This window comes from Macrobrachium rosenbergii, chromosome 57, assembly GCF_040412425.1.
Source record: "Macrobrachium rosenbergii isolate ZJJX-2024 chromosome 57, ASM4041242v1, whole genome shotgun sequence".
Lineage (NCBI taxonomy): Eukaryota > Metazoa > Arthropoda > Malacostraca > Decapoda > Palaemonidae > Macrobrachium > Macrobrachium rosenbergii.
In genome coordinates, this window is record NC_089797.1 from 12510379 (window position 1) to 12533253 (window position 22875).

At 34.6% G+C, this 22875-nt stretch overlaps 1 protein-coding gene across 3 annotated transcripts; it reads left to right on the plus strand.

Moving 5' to 3' along the window:
- The first annotated feature begins 392 nt into the window (after nucleotides 1-392).
- On the plus strand, nucleotides 393-22073 carry LOC136837011 (inositol monophosphatase 1). 3 transcript variants are annotated; one of them, XR_010852521.1, is made up of 7 exons: nucleotides 393-608; nucleotides 3204-3337; nucleotides 4413-4672; nucleotides 6989-7094; nucleotides 12388-12539; nucleotides 16579-16730; nucleotides 20825-22073. XR_010852521.1 is itself a non-coding variant. In XM_067101546.1 (6 exons), exons 1-6 carry the CDS (start codon nucleotides 543-545, stop codon nucleotides 20941-20943), a joined length of 837 nt encoding a protein of 278 aa, XP_066957647.1. In that variant the 5' UTR covers nucleotides 394-542; the 3' UTR covers nucleotides 20944-22073. The 3 variants fall into 3 exon arrangements, 2 of the variants coding, with proteins under 2 accessions (XP_066957647.1, XP_066957646.1); XM_067101546.1 differs by lacking the exon at nucleotides 16579-16730 and having other exon boundaries at nucleotides 394-608; XM_067101545.1 differs by lacking the exon at nucleotides 12388-12539 and having other exon boundaries at nucleotides 395-608.
- The last annotated feature ends 802 nt before the right edge of the window (nucleotides 22074-22875 follow it).

Below are 22875 nucleotides of genomic sequence, written 5' to 3' on the forward strand. Positions count from 1 at the left end.
TGTCGAATCCTCAGTATCACATTAATAAAAAAAAGTACTTTCTGCATAAGTCTTATTTAACCATAAGATAGTGCATTCATTAGTTACCATAACCACACATAAGTTTGATATTAAAAGATCATTTTCATCTCGTGATTTGCCGTGTTCTATTTCTGACTGACATTTAAAGCAATATTTGCATACATGACCAATATTTATGGTTACTCTCTTTCGCCACTTCCAATGTTGATAAGTTTGACAGAACCTTAATGGTTATTTCTTTATTTTTTGTATTCAAACATTGTTTACCTTTTTCTTAGTAGATTTTTTTTTCATTTTGCAAATAACAATTACGAGCAACATTTAAAAGTCGTAGCATTTAAAGGTCGTAATATAATGGTCATGTGGACGTCATTAACAACATCCGAATTCCAAACAAGTCATCGAAGTGAAGTGGCACTCAACCCGGAGAGTGCCGGTAATCGTGACACTGCTCGATCGAAGCGTTTTTAAGCGACTTTCAAGAGGTTTTTAGAGTACTCCAACATAATCCCATCATAAAAATGGCCGAGTTTGATGTCCAAGAGTGTTACAAGGTTGCTATGGACCTTGTCAAAACAGCGGGCAAGGTAAGAGGCCGAAGGAAGCCCTTTTCATTATGCATGAAGTCTAAGGCTTAGAAAAATTACTCGTAAGCGTAGCGTAAATCGTAAGTTATGTGTAAAGATTGTAATAGAACCGAATTTCAACATAAAAATTGACCAAAAAAGTAATATTTTTTCATTAGTTAACCCACATAATGAAAATCTGAAAAACATTTGTTTAATTAAAGGAGGTCAAAGCCCTCGGGGTAAAACTGCAGAACTCTACCGCGGCCTGTTTGCCGCCAGTCGCCGACCGGAATATTGACTGCCTGTTCTCTGTGATTTTTGTTTGTCTTTTTATGTTTATGTTATTTACTGTGTTTTTTTTCACGTTTTTACATTCATCCCCAAGGGGCTGCTACTAAACACGGTGCCCATTTTGCACATATGCTGGTAGTTGCTGAACCAGATGGGCGTGGTAGTATTCTTCAGTTTTGTAGACCTCAGGTCAAGTAGTCACAGGACTAGCGTATGGTAAATATTCAGTGTTACCATTCATTCCATAACTAATGGGCTGTAGATTTCATGTAATTGTTTCGAAAAGTCTAAAGAACATGTAGGTATGAGAACAGTAATAATTGCCCCAAAATTTATAAAGCATGAAAATATAGCAAGGAGAATTACTTTCCTTAACCTAACCAAGGGCAATGGGTCCTTACTTGCCAGGGGCCTTTACTTCTCACCTAATGTACCTAGAATGCTGTAAATTACAAAGCAAAGTACTGGTGTATCGTAACCTAACTTTCCCCAGTAAAACTGAGGGCTACTACCGTGGTCTGATTCCCGCCAATCAGCGATCGTAATACTTACCACTTTTGCTTATGTTTTTGGCTTTTGTTTGTGTTTATGGTATTTACGGTGTTTTGTTTATGGATTTTCATTCATCCGCAAGGGGCTGGTACTAAACAAGGCTCCCATTTTGCACAAAAACTAATGATTACTGAACAAGAGGGGTGTGGTATTAGTACTGTAGTCTTTAGTTTTACCTTTTCCCTGAAATAATACTTTACAAGGTTCGAGGTCCTTACCAAGCTGGGCAACTTTGCCCTCCCCAGACCTAGACTTAAAAGGCAGTAATGCATAAACCAACGATATCCCAAGGAAATGAGAATCAAATTTGTACAGTTAAATCAGTGGCTTCTTAAGTAATTGTTAGGCTAAGTCCAAAATCTGAGCACATCCAGACATGTTTTCCTGTGATAGGCCTGGTGGTCAAAATCACATAAATAACTGTCAGAAGTATGGTGCTCTATTTCACATTTAAAATCACTTGCCGTCTAGACTAAGTAAGGTGGTTATATTCAGAGTTTGCATGAATCTAAACTGGATATAAGTTGTTACACTAGTACATACACAGCAGTTATTATACTTATATTACATATAAAGAAATAACATGTTTGCATGTATTGTGTTTGATGATAGTTACTCTGATCATGGATATGTAGTTTGGCACTGCAAGCACAAGCAGATATGAATATCAACACAAACAAAAAATGTTTGGAGCCAATCAGGGAAGGAGGACGTATATCACACATTATCGTCTAAAAGTTACATGTAATTTCTGCTGTGGCCTCTTATGAAGAGTAAGCAAAGGATTTTTTTTCCATCACTGTTCCAACTAAGCAGTTTAATGGCAATTTCAATAGCATTGTTTTTACAAGGATACATTAGTGAGGTCATTCTCAGATCATAGTTCCTTGGCCCTTGGAATATATACAGTACAGTACAGGCATTTTCTGTCCAGTACTATGCAATATGGTGTACAATAAAAATACCAATTCTGTTACAGTGTAGTTTATAAAAGGTCATATAGGAAACATGAGGTATTGTATCTGTAACTCCTGTATGAATGTTGCCTATGCTAAATGAGATAACATTCATACCATTGCTTGTTTGTTGCAAATATATAACTACTGCAAAACTGTTACTAATGATATTAATAGTAGTAGGAATCATAATAATGTGCACTTAACATACAAATAAGATGTAAGTAACATTGCACATCGGTTACTTAATGAAAACATGTGTACCATACAGTACTTACAAAGGCTGGCATGGTAGTAACAAGGCACCTGTAACCAGTGAAGGAAGAATATCCAAAATAATTAAGGAATCTGAATGAATTATGCATACATCTTTAAAGATGGGATAGACACTGAAATTCCTAAAGAAAAATTTAAAAATATAGCTATGGAAAATTTTGAATTTTTGGGAGCAAAGGCAACTAGTACAGTAGCTTGCTTGATGAATACACAGGGAATGAATAACTACCATCAGAGGCACTACCCAGATGGGTACTTAGGTAAATGAAGTTTCTTCGTTTTTCTTCCTTTTTTTTTGTGTCCAGCCTGTCACTGACAAAGTTTTAGGGATTTGTGAACTGATTGTGTTGGATTAAACAAGTCATTTTTGTAAAATATTCAAAGTGAATTTGGTTAGGGAGTGACTAGACTACATGTTCCAGTGATATTTCTTTCCAGTACAATATTAGAATAAACTATCTTCTTTACTGGCCCTGTCTAGTCAGTGATTAGAAATTAAACTGAATGTTGCATTATAACCATGTTTCTATATTTCCAGCTTGTACGTGAAGCTATTAACAAAAAGAAGAATGTTGAGATAAAAAGTTGTGCTATTGATTTGGTTACTGAGTCAGATAAGGCCGTAGAGAAGCTCTTGATATCTGGGCTATCAAGTTCATTCCCTGATCACAAGTAAGTTCTTTTAAATGATCTTTAATGTACATTGTCCGTAATGTAAAGAATTCTCTCTCTTTAATGTACATTGTCCTTAATGTAAAGAATTCTCTCTCTCTCTCTCTCTCTCTCTGTATGTGTGTGTGTTGGTGTTATTATTGTTACGGTGTTAGCATGTTTGGTATTTCAAAACAAATGATTTATGGAGCTCTATTTTACTAATGATACTGTGTAATACCTCGTACGGTATGTGTTAGCTAATACAATAATCTCTAAAGTGCACTAATAGGTCCATAGGAGTGCAGATAACAGTGAAATGACTGATAATGGAATACAGTATGTGTATGCATACTCTAAAACCCAATCCTAACCTTGCAGCTTCTGTCATCTACCAAATACAGAATCACAAACCAAGCTAATAAAAACTAGAGAATCAAGAGAGTTACGAACAATAAAGTACATCTACAACACAATGGAAATACCAGCTGTATTTAATGTTTAATGCACTCATAAATATGCAAACTAAATAGGTGTGCATGAAGTGACAGGCACACTCAGAATGATTTTACTTCAATTAGAGGTTGCTTTGGAGCCTGTATGTGAATTTTATATCTTTTTCTTTATTTGTACTAGATATACAGCAATTCTATAACAAAAAATAGACATTTTTTCTTCAGCTAATTTTAACTGCTCAGTTTAACCTTGTATTTTTGTTGCATTGCTTTTTTAATTTATTGCAATAAAATACAATTCAGCTTTAAAATATCATCAAAATCATTATCTAGCAATAGATTTAACTGTCACCGACTATTCAAGGATAAGGTACTATCGCCGAGTGCAGACCCAGTCAGTGTGAGTTGCAGTATGACATAAAAAAATGGTTAATACATATTTTGTATAAAAAAGTCATAGTTGCATCCTAAGGTTGGAATAGTTTAAAACTGTTATAATTTTTATAGCAGTAAGTTCTTTAGGTTGCAAGAATATGAAGGTCATTTGTTTAATATATGAAGTTTTGGAGAAATGGATTTTGAAGGGTTTGACAAAGTAAAATTTTTTTTGTAATGTATCATTATTTGTTTTGCCATTTCAGATTCATTGGTGAAGAATCTGTGTCTGCTGGAGAGAAATGTGTTTTTACTGATGCCCCTACTTGGATTATTGATCCTATTGATGGAACAATGAACTTTGTTCACTCTTTTCCCCACACTTGCATTTCAGTAGGTCTTTGGGTTAACAAAGATGCTGAATTGGGCATTGTGTACAATCCTGTCCTAGAGCAAATGTTTACAGCAATCAAGGGTGAAGGTGCTTTTCTTAATGGAGAAAAGCTCTCAGTTTCTGGCGAGACAGGTAAAATAACTGGTACTTCTGTGCTTAAAATATATTTGACGTTTCACTCTCATCCTGAAATTAATAATCATTTGTTTATTAATTGTGCTGAATTGAATGTATATATATATATATATATATATATATATATATATATATATATATATATATATATATATATATATATATATATATATATATATATATATATATATATTAACTTTATCACATACACAATTGTTCTGTGCATTAGTAGAATTACTAAAAGGACCTCATGCAAACTGGATGGTATCTAATGGAGTATTTATTCAGAAAAAGTTACAGGCTTTCTTGGACAAACAGTCCACATTGTCAAGTATCCATTGTACAGACTCTTGATAATGTGGACTGTTTGTCCAAGAAAGCACGTAACTTTTTTCTGAATAAATACTCTTATTAGATACCATCCAGTTTGAATGAGGTCCTTTTAATATATATATATATATATATATATATATATATATATATATATATATATATATATATATATATATATATATATATATATATATATATATATATTCCAATACTACAAACCCTAATATATTTTATATATGGCAAATCTGCTTTGGTTAACGAAGTGAACCCTTCCAGAGGGTTAAAATGGTAGGCAAGTTACTAGTAGTGGTTACTTAATAAGGGGAGCTACCTATATGATGGGAGGCTGTTTCTTTTCTTTCATTTGTACTACTGTGTTTAATTCTGTCTGTCTTGTTATATGTATTATAGATGTCGAGATATTGATGTGTTTATTTGGATATTTGATCAGTACATACTTACTTTTTCATAACTGGATATTCATTGGGTTCTGTCAGTATATTTTCCTTATGTTTATACAGTTACTATGACTTTTACTAATGTCTTTACAACCTTTGTACAAATAAGCCAGGTGCTGCTGAAGCACTCATTAAACTATTGAAACACTTGTAAGGAGATGGATAAAGGTTTCCCTCATGGGAAACCTTGTCTCTATGGCATTTGTCAGACAGGTGTAGCTTCTTGCATACTAAAATTCTTTTTCTTGTTTTTCTTCTGTGCCTGGCAGGACCTTACATCTTTTTTTATCATTATTTTTACCATTATTAATCATAGGTTGCTACAGTATATGTTTTCTTCAAAAATCCATTATGTTACATTAACATAATTATCGTTGCCATGATATCCAGACTTCCATTACTACTGTAGAAGGAGAATAGACTCAGATAGGTAGGCATAAGTAAAGAAGCTCCAAGTCAGAGTAAGGTAACTGAATTGAATGATTCCCAATGTCTGTTATCTGGTCAAATTCTCTTATATTTATGAACTGAATACAGCCAGTGTGTTCTTATAAATTGTCCATTTTTACTTCTCTGCATGGTAATATTGCTTCTTTAGGGCTGATGGACGAGAGATTAGTTACCAATTATTTTACATTGATTGAAAGAATTGCTACATGTTTTTCCTCAGCCAGTGTGAGCTTTGTAGTTTTGGTAAATAATGTATACTGATCAGTTTTGTTTTCCTGCTGTGGTTTAATTTGTGATATTTCAATATAGTGATTGTAATTTTATTCTCCGAGTATTATATTTCTGATACTCCATGAGTGAGTGATTTGTGTGTTAAGTATTACAAGAGTGATCATTGGTTGCTGACAATATTTTTAAAAATTTTTCTTCATTTGAGGTACAGTATAATTGTTCAATACTGTACTACAATCTCTCCTAGACGTAAGGGACGTGTTGCAGTTTTACTTTTCATTGAATAAGTTTTTAATAGCTCAAGGTTATGTAATAAGGGTTGGATTGAACATAATTATGTGGTTCTGCATATAAGTGTTTTATACCATTATACTACATATATTGAACAGTAATACTGTACCTTCATTGACATGCTGAGTGCTGTTTTTCTTTGAATAGGGACATAAGCATGGTACATTAGTAGTCTACAACCGTTTGGGTGGTTAGTGCTGTTAATACACTCACATGGTGTGTTGTAGTTATTAGTCTAGGTTCTTTGCAGTGTCCCTTCAGCCTCTAGCTACAATCTCTTTCATTCTTTTTACTCTACCTCTGTTCATATTCTCTTTCCACACCCCTCCTATCGCTGTGCAGAATGACCTCATAGGTCCTAGAACTTGGCTTTTGGCCTAAATTTTATATTCCAATTTCAATTCCAATAGTAGCCTACAAAAGAGCAAATTATACTCATATGAAGTTTTTTGTATTGAAAAAATTAATTTTCTCTTTGAAAAGTTACTGTATATGGTTAAGCCAAGGCCTGTTTCTTATCAGAACTCTTATATTATGTCTTTTTTGGCAGAGCTTGCGAAGTCCCTAGTATTTGCTGAAATGGGATCAAGCCAGGATGCAGAAAAAATGGACACAGTAATTACCAACTTGACTACTCTTTTGCCCAAAGTCCACGGGTATGTATATTTATTATTCTTCATGTATGTAGTACTTAGTTTTGAGGTACAGACATGTCAAAGTCAACAGTTGTCACTTTATATTAGTAATGTAATAAGAAGGGAATTTTTGTAAGATTGTAAGTGTTCTGTAAAAGAATAACAAGTAAGCTCAAGTTTATGGTGACTAGAAATTAAGCAAATTTCAGCTTTCTAGTTTGCAAAGTTTAAGGTCAAAGTTTAAATGGAATACAAATTTCTATGCCTAACTGTATAATAAAGCTGATGGTGTAAAGATGGAGACATAGCTTAAATGTGATACTTGAAGGCACTGGCCCTAAAGAATATAATATTAACTAGAGACACTGTTTCAGTTTACGTCACTTATCAAGCTTGAAATTTCTGAATGTTAGTTCCAAAGTTTTCTTAGTTTCGTTTAACCATACACTTGCTATCAAAATCATTCTTGGTAAATATGTTGTATATGGAACTGTTTAATTGTAGGGGACTAGCTCATATAAGAGACCATATAACCTTCAAAGAAATGCTTGCAAGAGTCTCCAGATTTTGTCTTTTGCTGGATAGACTAAGGGCTTAAGAGAATACACATTCATGCATAAGTGCATAGTCCTTGTAGCTGGTTCAAGGTTGATCTTCTCCCATTTTACCTGAAGCCCCAAGTCCACACAACTTGAGAAATTGCTTGCATTAGCGAAGTTCTTCTAGTGTCAAAACCATTGCTAGTCATTTACTGAAGTATCAGCAGAATTGTTTAAGTCTGTAAATGCTAAAATGTCACTTTAAATTAGTCTGCTTGGTTAAAGAGGCTGAGAGCAATGATGTGATGCCAGCCTCCTTTTTATTGTATATACAGATTGGTTTGTTTTGAAAAAATATATTTTAGTTTGTAAAATGTCATTGGTTTAAACCCCATTAGTTTACATATGCCTGAAAAGCTAATTAGGTAGAAAAGCTTTGTTTGTAAGTAAGAAAATTTAAACCTGGGCACTTTGGTGTGTGTGAGCGAATAAGGTCAGATCGTTGTACTAATAAGGTCAAGAGTTGGACCAGAACCATGTAATAGGGCCGTATAATATTGCTGATAAAAAATGAAATCTCAAAAAAAAACCTAGCAAACTGTCAGGATCTCCTACTATGAGTGCTATGGAATATGGATCAGATGAAGAGGATGAGATTAACGTGACCATCTTATCCAATTTTATCCTGTCACAATCAGAGGATCATATTATTATTATTTTTACATTGTTTAACTGTATCATTGAGCTAATTTATGTAGTAGTAAAGTTAGATTCTATTCATGAAATTATAACATTTTAAAAATCTTTTAATTGGGTTAGTTTGAAGGGGAGAGTCTGACATAATTTCTGTTTCCAAAACAACATTTGTTCTTGATTATATTTTGGATCATTTTGGCTATTCATCAAATATCCATATGTCAAATGAGTGACCAATTCTAAGGTGAGTCAGTCAGAATTACTTGTCTGCTATACCGTTTGATGTGATGAATTCCATATTCCAGCATTGGGCGAGGACTGTTTTAATTTGTTTCTGTCTGGATATATTTTGCCATTTATTGATTATGATGGGTTTTAGGGATGTTATATAATCACTAATAGGAATATCTACATGTGATCTTGTCTTAGCAGTTGCAGCTTTGGCTTCTGTATTGGCTTCTTCATTTCATGTAATCCCTACATGGGCAGGAGTCCAACATAAAGTACTTCTATATTTTTACCATCATGTAGTGTGTGAATTGAAAATTAATTTTTGTGCAAGAATGTTTTATATTATAGCTTCCACAAGTTACTGTAGCACTTCCTAAGTCTTTGGAAGTTATAAATTTTCTTGGTGGTATATCTTTGATAATTTTAATGACTGCTACTATTGCAAGTATTTCTGCTTTGGCAACAGAAGCATTGTTAGGCAAGGAAAATTGGTGCATATGGTTGGACCTATCAGAGTATATTGCATAGTGTGAACATGACATATCCTATTGCATGTTGTTTATGATCATCTTGGGTAAATTTATAGTTTTTAGATAGATATTCTAAGCATATATCCTAAGCATATGCCAGCTTTATCTTATCTGACCTAAGCTTGATATTGTCTGGTTCAACATTAAGTGGAAACTTAATAATTACAAGGTTAATTGACTGTTCACAAAAATGTATTCTAAAGCACTGCAGTAATTAAATGCAGAACAACTAAGACAAAATAATATCAGACATTTGAATAATGTCTTGTCGAAAATTTCTGATGGTGTTACACTGCTTATCACTTCAACATTTGACTTACTTTATATAAATGCTTAATATTTCTATTATTATAGATTTTTTATGATTAAGTTACGAATAGGGAACTATTTATCAAGGGAGAAGTGCTGTGTATGTGTAGGATAATTGGCATGCTCTGTAAGGGTTTCTAAGAGACTACTTGTCTTAGCCTGGATTTCAAAAAGACTATTTGTCTTAACCTGGATTTCAAAAAGACTACTTGTCTTAACCTGGATTCTCAGTAGGCTAAGCTCCCCTGTTTCGTATTGATTGGCTCAGCTCTTTTTTCTTTGCAATAACAGTGGATTTACTCAGTACCAAAGTAAATTGCTTGTGACCATGTAGCAGAATGGGAAAAAATAGAGATTCAAAATTTTCAATACAGTTTCTGCAGAATGTGTATTATTGCTATTGCAGTTGTAAGGTCAGAGTATTATAAAATAGACCTTCATAACCCAGAGAGCATCTGTACTTGAAGAGCAGATTAAGGAAAGAAAGTAATTTCAGTTATAATAAGATGCATTGTTTGGTGCACCGCGCTTTATTTCAGAAAGGTCAAGTATGTGGCTTGTTGCACTATACACAAGTAGGATAAATATCTTGCACACACCAAACAGTCAAATCTTATAGGTACATTATGGAACGTGCTTCATGCAGTGCTGCTCCAGGTAGAAATAAAGTAAGTACTCTACAAGAATGTGTAGTGTATTCTGCATGGACATGAAAGAGGAGCCCCTCCTGGGAGCTTGACTATTGGTGGAAGTATCATGAAACTCAGAGGGAGAAAGACTCACTGGTCGACAACTCCCGTCCTAATAATAAGAAGTTCCTCTCCATCAAAGGAAATGACTCTGCAAGTGAAGCTGAAGAAAGGTGTTGCCCCTCTGGATATATTGCTGCCACCGTGCTGACTGCTGCTTTAGAAGCAGTGACAGTGGCGTCAGCAGGAGTGTAAGAGTCTGACGCCACAGGCAGAAACAGAAATATGCATCAGGACTAGCAAAGCAATGTTTGCAACCCCTCAAGGAAGGAGGAATTACATCATCTGATAAATCCATCAAATGCTCAAATAAGCTCTGCTCCATCCTCATGTGAAGGGTAGGCATTGGAATTTTTTCCACTGCCTCTCCTGGTAGTTTATGAGTGGATTTGATAGTGCAGGTCTCGCAAGGAAAGATCTCGATGAGGCTGATCTAAAACAATACCTTAAGAGTGTTGTAGCCCTTAAAATATATGAAAAAATTGGTCATCAAATAACTATGCAGAATATATGACATTTAACCCTTAAGGGATGGGCTAATTATATATCATGCACACTCCCAGACTGGGCAGACTTTAAGTTGGCCAGTTCAAGAAAAAAACACATCAGTGGAAAGAGGAAGATATACAAATGCACATGGTGCAAGAAAAAAAATTCTAAAAAATTTTCCCTACCTCCCACGGGAAGGTGAAAGTGACTGTTTACAACCCCGTGTGTGCTTCTTTTACAAAACACTTGATAAAGTTGTACATGTTTTTTCTAATAATTTATTTTAATTTATTTTGTAAAATTATAATTACAGCTCACACAGTATCATAACATGATAACTAAAATCAGTAACAAATTTTTAGTATATTTGTTGTAAAATATTTACGTAAATGTACTGAGATTGGGAGATGCAGTAACTTTTTGGATTTATACATGCCTTTTCTAATATTTCTTTGGACTTTTCTCTGCAAAATTACAATTATAACTGACATCATTTTGTAAAAGATAAGAATTAAAACCAACAGCAATCCCTGGGTATATTTATGAGCAAATAGATAAAAAAACATCATGGGAGAGAGAGAGGAGCAAGACATTTCCCCATCAAGTCAAGAACAATACTGATCCCCCTGAGACGCCCACTGATTGAGCTGAGCTAAGTCTAAATGAGGGGATTCGTCCTTCACCCAAAACCTGTTTTAGATCCTCTCATTAGGGGATCCGTCCATTAAGGGTTATCTTTTACCAGTGTTATGTAACAAGTAGATGACTGCATGATATTAAACATAAGTTGTAGATTGGAATGACAGAAACGTTAATGCTCTTGCAGTGAAGCATATAAAAACTCACATGGATATATTACCGATGCTAAGCAAGATAAAAATTATAAGCACAGTGAAAAAAGTTAATAGAACTTTATGCTAAATGCTGACACTTAGTAAAACCATAATAAAAATACATTAACTTCATAATAAGACTTTATACCCCACACCAAAAGTAGGTATATAGATTCAAATGAAATACCAGTAATACATAATCCACCATAAAACTACTGAATAACCTACTCAGTGAGTAGTAGTTGGCACTGATGCACAGCAGTTATTCAAAGAAAGCGTGTGCAATTACAAAAGTTAGCATAATAGTAATAAGGTATTTACAGCTCTTCAAGCCAGCAGAAGCAAAGAGTACACTGTTTTAAGAATTTAAGACTTGCAAACCATTTATAATAGGTTATAAATACTGAAATACCTTTAGAAATATAAACTGAACTAAGTAAAAAAAAAATATGTGCAAAATTGACAAATTTAGGAACAAGCAGCAAATTATTGCTCGCTTGATGGACACAAAGATTATGAAATAACTGCCTCTATTACCACCAGAGGCACTGCCGAGAGGGTTACTTGGCTAAGTGGGAGTTCTTCTTTTTCCTTTTGTGTGTCCAGGGAGCTGCTGACTGCAGAATTAGACACATGAAAACCAGTAGGGTTGGGTTCAACAAATATTTACTTCCTTTTCCCTTCATGATAAGGATTTCATATTCCATATATGTTATAATATTCCTTCACCAATCTAAGCTTCTATCGTACATTACTCATTTTCTCATGAATTCAGAATCTTACTGTAAGTCTTATTACCTATAATTTCAAACTGTTTTCAAAGCTTGGCCAGTCCTTTGTATAGCTCTCGAACTCTTTGCTAGAGTTGCAGTACAGCCAGCCAGAGCTTTGTATGATGACAGTCCACATGATCTGAAATGTGTTTCCTTGTTTTACAGCTTGCGTGGTATAGGGTCTGCTGCTCTTGATATGTGTTATGTAGCTGCAGGTTGGGGTGAGGCCTATTATCACTTTGGATTGTGCTGTTGGGACATGGCTGCTGGATATCTCATAGTGAGAGAGGCCGGGGGGGTTGTTTATGACAGTGCAGGTTGGTAGCATCACTACTAACAAAAAATAACTCACTGATAGTGTTTTAATTTTGTTAATTTTTTCATGCCTGTTGGGTGTTTTGCATGTTTGTTTTCACAAAATTTAAGAGCACTTTAAAAGTTGCTACTATATTTGGGACTTTCACTTCAACTTTAATAAAAATTTATTAATTACCTTTTCAAATCTTCATAGAATGCTGTGCAGTCCAAAAATAAAAGGAAAATAGTGCATGGGCTGCGTTTTCTGTACTGGTCTGCTGTTTTCCCTATTTCATTTGCTACAGAATTGCTTGTGGTCTTGTTGGGTCTTTCAAGGGAATATGATGCTTTTGGTAATGTCTTGTTTGTTGACATTCTGAAACTTAATGTGATTTTAGTTGGAGTTCAGTCATCTCTTGTTTTCCGCAAAGTTTTTGGTGATGTCTGCTTATCCGTGAGTTATCATCAGATAACTAGGCAAAAAAAGGTTGCTAAAGAAATGTCAAATATCAATATCCATACCCATGAAAAGCCCAGAAAACAAGGTTTTTTTTAAGAATAATGTCACGTCTGTAAATATACAGTACTATGCTTTATCTACAAACAAAAATAATATGCAGTGTATACTTTGATGGATTTGTAAATGAAAAATATTAAAATAAGAAATATTAAGGAAAAAGAACAAAACAGTTGGTTTTAGAACTGCTAAGTAAGTGCTTTCCTTTTTGGAATCATAAAGTAGTGCAAGTTATTAGCTTTATAAAAATAGAATATCCCTATATAGTACAAGTAACACCTCAACTTATCAGACTTCTACACCCATCATCTATCTTATGATGGGTTTTTGCTACACTAACTTCTTTTTAGACGTGATGCATATTGAGATGAATATCTTAAACTTGATTGTATACAGTATTACAGTTTAATTCTGGCTGCAAAATATGTGGAATTATTAAGTGTTGGATGAGTTGATAATGTTCAAGCTTGACCTTGACTGTAGGGTATGTGTTGTTTACCAGTTTTGTTTAGGAACTAAAAACCCATTACTTCATGACTGCCTTCATATGTTTTAGCTCTTTTATCAGATACACTCAGAGAAGAAGAAAAATCCAGGTAGCTGCTCATCTGACTATTTCACTAGAATATTGCATTTTTGGCTGACTTATTCCACCTCACAAAATAATAACCAATCAGAGCATTAGTTTGTATTTTGCTTCTCATTATCGGGGTGGCAATAGGAAATGCATTAAAAATATTTGGAATTAGTTTTGTGTTTGAAGTTGAAATATATGAATGTTTCTTGTGATTCAGTTCACTTAGGTTTTGTCGCATTCTCTTGTCCACCTATTTGTTTTTAATATAGTGTTTTGAATTATATCAGAAAGCTCAGTTCATTATTTCTCTAATGATATGTAATTTTGCATAATTCTGGCCAATTCTTGGGGTCTAAACGTACAATTAAGAATATATATCAGTTTCCTATGTCACAGCTAGATTCTGATTTCTTAGGAATTTAAATAAGTTGAGTAGTGGTTGCTTAAACTTCCTGATGAGGGTCTTTTTCTTAAAACTGCTGCTACTGCCTGCTGGAGAGTGAGTTGTGTGACCTGGGTGGATTGCCATGCTGTTGAGCTGTCAGCCATATACATTCTGTACAGAATGAGTTGCATTGGAGACCAACTCAATCCCCAGGGGCAAGTTACAGGGACTAAATATTCCCTACACCCTTGTGTGTTGGAAAGGCTGATGGAACCTTAGGGAACACCAGTAATTGGTTTGTTTGTCACTGCTAAACAAAAGCTCCTGGTGTTCTGGTCCACATTTCTGGACCCTTAGATGATGATGGAGGATGCTGTTCAGCACCGAGTAGCCCGCTTTTGTGTTGGTGACATCTTTTGAGATACCAACAATCCATGAAACTAGTGCCTTTGTGGATGAAGACTATTCAGCAGCTCTTGAAAAAGAGAGACTTTCCTCACAAGACTGCAAGAGGTTTCCCATGATGTACATAGGTTCTCATTAGCAGTATATTAGGCACCTTATTACTCCTATATTAAGTTGATTTTATTTTGAATGGAAGAGCATGAGTTTGATTCTGCCATTAGTATCTCAGGCATCTGTTTCAACTATGAAGGAGTAATCAAGGTCTCCAGTTGAAGGATGGATTACCACGAGCATCTTGTAAAAAACAGAAGGCCTTGCAAACAACGCTTAGGTCTGTGTACCAACAGATCATTTATTTTCAAGTTCTGTCAAAAATAACTTCTGAGTTAAAGGTATCACAAAATATCGCCAGAGGCTTGAAATCATTGTATCATGCAAGTCTGGCGTCAGTAACCTCATACCCTACTGAAAAAACCACTGACTAATTAACTCTTGGTTTCTTTTAATTCTAAAACAATGGTAGTGAAATTTGCAATGCCTGCATACTCTCATCTCATTTTTAATGCCAATGATGTTAGTAATAATGATTAAAAACAACAAGGGCTCCAAAATACTACAATTGTTAAACAATTTAGTGCCACTTACATGAGTGCCTATTGTCCAAAACATTGTTCAAGTTTGAAAATAACTCTGCACTCAAGATGGATGGAAGTTATTAGCTTTAGTTTTTAGAGCCCATACTGTTAATTATACTGTAGAGCTCAGTAGTCTTTGTTGTCTGAGGGTCAGGCTTTGACCAGGTATTAAAGAGTTAATTACAGTGTAGCATAAATTTTGCATTTCTTTCAAAGATTTCAGACTTTATTGAGTTACAGCATCAGGAGATTTATTGATTCACTGTGGAGTTTCTTGGAACAGTAATGATAGTTATCTTATTTTATACTTCATAATTGTGGCTTCCTAATGTCTCTTTCTTCTGCAATGTTCTGGAAAAATTTCATTATTCTGTAGATCCTCAGTCTTGATTTAGTCAGATTTTGTTGGCCATCAGTGGTCCTTCACTCATTTGGTGCATGGTGAACATTATGAAAAAAAGGTTGGGGGTCATTACAAAATGTATCTGCACCTTTCTACGTATTGCTTAATTATTTAGTCCCAACTTTCCTTACATCCCCATACTTTGTTAACATCCCTGTCTAATTCGTCTTATCAAATTTTGCTAAGCTGTGGAGATTAGACATAATTAGGAAAATTCAGCTTCTTCAAATTAAATATTGTTTGCATTAATTTTTATAGGCTATAAGTGGACACTCCATATACTGTACAACATTACACTTGGTGTATCCTGTAGTCTCATGAAAAGATTCTTCTCCTACCATTAAGTTCAGTCAGTGGCTTTGCAGTCTGTTAAAGTTTTATTCTTGCTTATGTAAAAAATAGTAATATTTTTACATTGTGGAAAGACTTCATAAAACTTTGAAATTACATGGTGTACTGACCTCATGACCTGCCAGTTGGCTTTTTAGTGTAGCCACACGTGAATGAAAATGTTCTTTAGTGGAGTTATTCAGTTAGTGCCATGTAATCATTTCAGTTTTTGCTAAATGCAATAACTTATTTAAATATTCTAATAACTGATGGGTTTAAGAATTGAAGGATTACATGTACTAAAGGTTGGTATATTAGGAGGCATTTGAAGTTCATTAAGGTTGTTGACACTTTCATATCCCTGTACAGAGCCACAATAGGTTTTGTGATTAATGAAATCTCTCTCTCTCTCTCTCTCTCTCTCTCTCTCTCTCTCTCTCTCTCTCTCTCTCTCTCTCTCTCTCTCTCTCTCTCTCTCTCTCTCTCTCTCTCTCTTCCTTTTTATATGTAACACTGAGATTCTGAGTGAAGTCTGAGAAAACAGAAATAAGTATTGTCAGATGTTGATGGTGCTGCAAATTATTGTCAAGATTTAATTTCCCTTCTATTATTGTATTGCAAATTTGTGTTAATGTGGTTCTATATTAAGAGCTGTACATGCATCATTTACAGTGCATGATGCACTTCACAGTAGAGCATAACATGTTGATTTTCGCTTGTCATGACAAGGTTGTACTGCTGCAGCATGAGACTGAGCACTTCACAGGTTGCAAGATTTTGTATTTTTCGTTGCTTGTTTCTCTATAGATTACGTGCCATGGGATCGTGTACATTGAACATGTGCTATGTAGCCACGGGAGGTGGTGATGCCTACTATGAGTTTGGGATTCATGCTTGGGATACAGCTGCTGCATACTTGGTGGTGAAAGAGGCAGGGGGAGTCATTGTTGATACAGAGGGTAGGTTTTTTTAAATCAGTATCAATATATTACTCTTAGTTTGTATAAAGTACTGCCATTTCCCTATATACACACTTGTTCCATTCTGGCAGATTAGTCGTATCATTTAATGAATGCAAGTTAGGCATATGTTCAAATGGCATGTAATGTTAAACACTTTTTTTTGCTGGGTCATCTCCCAGTGAAGTTAATAATGATTAAGATTTAATATAAATATAACAAGAGTGCAAGTTTATGAAAGATTGGTAGCTTATACGAGAGAGAGAGAGAGAGAGAGAGAGAGAGAGAGAGAGAGAGAGAGAGAGAGAGAGAGAGAGAGAGAGAGAGAGAGAGAGAGAGAGAGAGAGAGAGCACTTCTGCTCTTTTGTGCTTCTGTGGACCCAATCTCTGTGCTTCATACAATCTCATGCTTACTGCAAATGGATACTATGATGAATATACAGTTCAGTAGTACAACATAAATAAACAATTTGGTGTTTGAAGCTAAGTGCTTTTTGGCTGTTTTAACCTATTATACTTTGGTATTTTTACCTTATTTTTAACAAATTTTACCTCTATTTTTATATAAGCTTAGGCTTTTTAAGTTTTTTAGTAGTTTTCAATTTTTGCTGTCCCATAAGCATTTTTAAAGTCTTAATTATAAAGAAGTTTGGGGTTAAATGTATGGCTGGCTATAAGTCACACAGATTGTAGGTAAATGAGGTGCTGAATGTGGTAGTTCCCCAATTATTGCAAAGCTTTTTTTAAAAGGATGTTGGGGCCAGCATTGCAAATTTTTTTCTTTATAGGTTTTTATTGTCAGGTTTGGGTTTTTCTTGTTGTTTACTTGGCATAAATAAATAAAATGAGTCATACATCATACAAACAATTGCTTGACTTATGCCTGTCTCTTTTAGCCCAGTTGACCTCATAAACAGTATTTAACTTGTTCAGCCTCAGTAGTAGTAACTAATAAATGAGGTGGTTCTGCTTGCATTACCACTGCCACTGGTTGACAGTTTTTTCTACAACCCCATCAGTTTACATCTTCATAATATTGTGGTCAACCTCTCCCTGGACACCAGATAAAAATAAAGAACCCGTATGGCTAGGTATTCTTCTAGGCAGAACCCCTGATGTTAATAACGGTGGTTAAGCCATTCCCTGTCAAGCTTTAAGTGGTTAAATTAAAGCCCCCCATTCCCCCATTTTTTTTTTTTTATGTTTATACTATTATCCCTATGGAATTTCACCATTTATCCTATGTTAATGCCTTGCATAATTTTCCCAGTTTTTTTTCTATATTAACGTGTATTTTCATTCACCTGCTGAAAGAACTAAGCGCCTTGTTTCTTTTGTGCCAACTTTTGTAAGTATGGCATTAGTAAGTCCTCTTTTATTCAGTCTCCTGGTTGATGCTGAAGGCCTATCTTTAGACTTTTTCCACTAATCCTCTATTGTTAGGCATTGTTATATGTGCTGGAGGTTTCTAAGATCTCTTGTTTTTAAAGTTGTAAGCAAAGAACATTTTTTTTTTTCAAGACATTTTGAAGCCCACCTTCCCACCTTCAATCTCCCCAACCATTTGGTTTTAGATTTAAAGAGTTATTAAATAGCTTTAATACGCCAAGAAATGTGCTCATTCCTTTCAAGGTTTCAGGTACCTCTCCATGGCAGTATCCTGAAGTTTCATTTTGTATTTTAGTGGCCTTAAAAATGAGGTGAAACTCATTCTGTTTTTATGAAATATTGCACTGAGCATAGGGACTCTAGTTTTATCTATACAGTAAACCCCCTGTATTCGTGTTCTCATGATTCGCGGACTCACACATTCGCGGGTTTCTCTGTGGAACATATCTAGCCATCATTCACGGAAAATTCGCCCATTCACGGTATTTTTCACTGAGAAATATTCACTAATTACTGTATTTTCATGTAATTTTCATGAATAAATGCACTTTTTGTGATAAAACTATTAAAATACTCAGGTTTATGCATTTTACAGGGTTTTTCTGTGTTTAAACTATCAAAATGGGCAGTTCTAAGTGTTTTTAGAGGGGTTTTAAGTATTCGCGGATTTGACCTATTCGCGGGGGTGTGTGGGACACATCCCCCGCGAATACGGGGCGTTCACTGTATTATCTACATTAGATAGCTCCAAATTCAGTTCTTATAGGAACTCTTGGCTTTATCTCTGCAGATGGCTCCAGTCCCAACTTATATAAAGTGTAGTTTTAGCTTTGCCAGTCGCTTCAAATCCAGTTCATATAGAAACTAGTAGCACCTTTAAAGATGACTCCTAATTCAGTGCATATAAGGACTCTAGTTATATCTTAATCGATGGTGCCAGATCTAGTGCATATTGGTACTAGTTTCATCTTTACAGAGACTCCAGTCTAGTGCATGTAGGAACCATAATTTTATCATTACAGATAGTTTCAGATCCAGTGCTTATAGGAACACGCTATCATTTTTACAGATGACGCCAAATTTAGTGCATAGAGATGGCGTTTTATCTTTAAAGGTGGCTCTGAATCCCATGTTGGCATTTTAAATGCAGGGCTGCACTTCATATTTTAACATCAAGTTTTACAGTGGAGCTGTATGGTATTTTAAGGGAGGTTGAGAAAATAGCAATTTTATCTTACAACTTTCTGTAATTCTAAAAATGTATTACAGGCTCTCTCACTTTATAATTTGTTGGTTCTGATAATTTTACAACGGTTCCTGATCTGTGTGCAGAGAAATAAAGTAAGTTATGCCCATTGCCTGCTTATGTAGGTGTATATAGAAATTAAGCTGCAGATTAGGAAAACTAGCAGCAATTGAGCTACTTCTAAGATGTCCAATCCTATGTAATGATTTTTAAATCTAGAATAAAAAATTTAGTTGTGATCACTGGCAATAACAGTCAGACTTGCAAAGTAAGAATAAAAGGAGGGAGACCACAAGTGACAGTCTCCCTGGAAGTATGGCAAATCCTAGAAGATTGGAAATTACCCTTTGCCACTTGCATATTGATAGTAGGTCATCATTCTCCTATTCATTATCAGTCATATCATTAATTTATATATTTCACCTTCATCGTGGCGATGAATAATCTTGGTGGGTTCCGGCGCTTGATCTTCAAGGCCTAAATTTCATAATCAGTCAATCAATATACCCTTAAGGCTTAGTTTTTTTTTACTGCTGTTGAGCACCAGCGATGTACTGGGGTGACTGTCAGGTCCTCTTGACTGTTTGACAGTTAGAGATCTTGGATATTATAAGGACCATTTTCTCTCTGAGGCTCACGGTGGGGATGGTAGGTACAGTACATCCTTGCCAAGATTCTCAGAGGAGAAAACAAATTGCAAGAGTAGTTGAATTTTTGACCATTTTTTGGCAACAAATTTAAGTTCTAGAATGTCTTTGTATAGCCCAAGTATATATATTAAATTTTTAGATAATTTAGTATTGTATCTTTCATCCTGTGAAATTATTATCCAACTGTTTAATATTCAGGCATCAATGACCCTGGCAGTTATGATGCTGAATAACACCTAATCAGTCAGTTACGTAGGTTATGTGGTGCTTCTGATGGCTAGTCTTGTTACTTCTGTGGCCACACATTACTTAAAATTTATCGTATTAATCATATATTTTATGAATTTTATACATATCTTAACTTAAAATTGCTTTTTGAGTCTAGCTTTACAATAAGTAACAAAGTCTGTTAAGCAACAAAGACCCCTATTATAGCTTGCACTTGAACATTTTCTAGATATCTTACAACTAACAGCAATTTTACACAGTCCCTAACCTAAACTAACCTGTATCCACACTTCAGATTCAATTTAAGAGATTTATCTAAAATTCTGTCACATCTAAAGTGGTAGCTTAGCAAAAAATAATAATAATTAAAGAATTTCAGTACTTAGTTTATTTAAGGTCTGTTAAGTTGAGGTGTTAGTGCACTTTATTTTAGTTTTTGCATAGTATATTAGTTACTGCATTTGCTATTTACCAGTAGATTCCCACTTGTAGTTTTAAATTGTGAATATCGATTGTATTTTTATATTTTTTGATTTTTAACTTTGCTAACATCTTTGCGTTTGTTGCTTGTCTATTTTTAGGTGGCCCATTTGACCTTATGAGGCGTCGAGTTCTCTGTGCTTCCACACAGCAGTTGGCTGAGACTTTGTCTAAGATTCTGAAACAGTACCAGCCAGAAAGAGATGGTGTTTCAAAATAAAGTTGTATGGTTTGTAAGGCAAGAGGCAACATTCAATGGAAATATTTAACAAAATTTATCTTTGATGTGATTGCACACTTTTCTTTTAGAAGTGCAATGATTGCAGTACTGTATTTGGTCTTTCTTCATGTTGTTCAAGTGCATCACATATTAAACACCAAAGGTTGCTATAGAAAGATTTTTTTATTTATTATGCTGGAGTGTAGTATTTTATAATTGTTTTGGAATGTTATGTTTTTTTTTTCTATGTTAATAGAAGGCTGTTGCTTGTATACCTAGGAGGAAATAGCAGAGTAATAATTACAATATGATAATGTAGATTAAATTAGATGTTGAATCAAAATTGGTGTAGTATTAGCTTGTAGAAAAGTATGATATGAATTGTAATGAAAATTATTAAATAACTACCCATGTTTGTACTTAATGGAATAAGAATGAAAAAACTTGCTAGCAAGTGTGTAGAAGCACTAAGCTTTATGTACCTTGAACTCATCACCAAAGAATTGAATAGGAAGGGAAATACCGTGCAGCTTTTAAGGATGCAAAGGAGGTATTTTAAGGTATGTTGAGCAGAAAAATGTATATCTTTTACATATAGGAATGTTTTCTGGAGATTTTTAAAATTTCAAATCATGTACCTATGTACTTACCTCATGGTACAAATAGTACTTAATAATATTCACTGAGTAGATAATTTCAGGACTAAGTGGAGATTATTTTTTTTTAAAGATTGCAGCATGATATTTTTTTTATATATCCCAATGTTCTCATGATTACAGGGTGCCTTTATCTTCAAACTCTGGTGGGAATTTTATTATCACCAGGTAATGTGGAAGATTAAGTTTTAATTTATTGCTGAACATCCATTTTTAAGGTATCACAGATAATTACAAGTACTACAAGTTATTCCTGTAACTTTTACTCACATCACTCTTCCAGCCTTCTAGTCATGATTTCTGTGTTGCAATATAGACTTTTGTGGAATTATTTGTGGTAATGCCACAAATAAGATATGCTGTAGACTGGTTGATGGAAAGAACTGGTGTGTGCAATACTGTTTACTTATTATTCTTGTTTATTTTGTCATCATTTTGTCAAAATTCTTTCATGTGATTAAACACAAAACAAAGTTTACTCGTTTCATTATTTAAATTTAATGCTGTGAGCTAGGGTCTGTAGCCTTTTGTATTGTTTATTTTAACGTTGTGTCAAAATACTTTTGTATGACCTAATCTAAACTAAAGTGACATTTTTCATTCTTAGTTTCATGCTCTGAATTTTCATGTTACTGCATCCAAGAAATACTTTGATAGAAATCAGTTTCATTGTCTATGGAGAATTAAGTAAAGAAGCAAGGAAAAGGTCAGTGGTTTTTATAGAAATAGAAAACACTAAGCTAGAAAACACTAACACCAGCCTAAAAATATAGACTAAAATTATATATTAAGTAACATGGAGATGAAATAAAGATCCAACAAGCTATAAGCAAAATTCCAATGTATGACCTGGTCATAAGTTAACATTCCTTTGTTTTGATTCATTTTAGTACCTTACACAATTACACAGGCAGTCCCTGCTTACCAGCAGCATTGGTTAATGGGGTTTTGGTGTTATGGCGCTTGGCTAGCAACCGTCATTAACCGGATTTTCACTGCCGGTAAGTGATTTTCGGCATCAGTAAGTGGTTCATGTTTATGTATGTCCATATCCCTGTAGCCTAGCCCAGTCACAATTGCTTCCCTTTTGTCACCGTAGGGGGCTAGTGCCATCGGTGCACCTCTTGCAGTGCACTGTAAGTATTACTTAAGATTCTTTGCAGCATCCCTTTGGCCCTTAGCTGCAACTCATTTCATTCTTTTTATTGTACCTCCGTTCACATTCTCTTCCATCTAACTTTCCACCTCCCCATAACAAATTTTTCATAGTGCAACT

What these genes read in the sequence shown, in the direction of transcription:
- LOC136837011 (XM_067101546.1), top strand. Translation starts at nt 543, where the DNA reads ATGGCCGAGTTTGATGTCCAAGAGTGTTACAAGGTTGCTATGGACCTT. An exon ending in AGTTCATTCCCTGATCACAA is followed by an intron (nt 3,338 to 4,412) that starts GTAAGTTCTTTT and finishes TTGCCATTTCAG; the next exon opens with ATTCATTGGTGAAGAATCTG. An exon ending in GGTTGTTTATGACAGTGCAG is followed by an intron (nt 12,540 to 20,824) that starts GTTGGTAGCATC and finishes GTCTATTTTTAG; the next exon opens with GTGGCCCATTTGACCTTATG.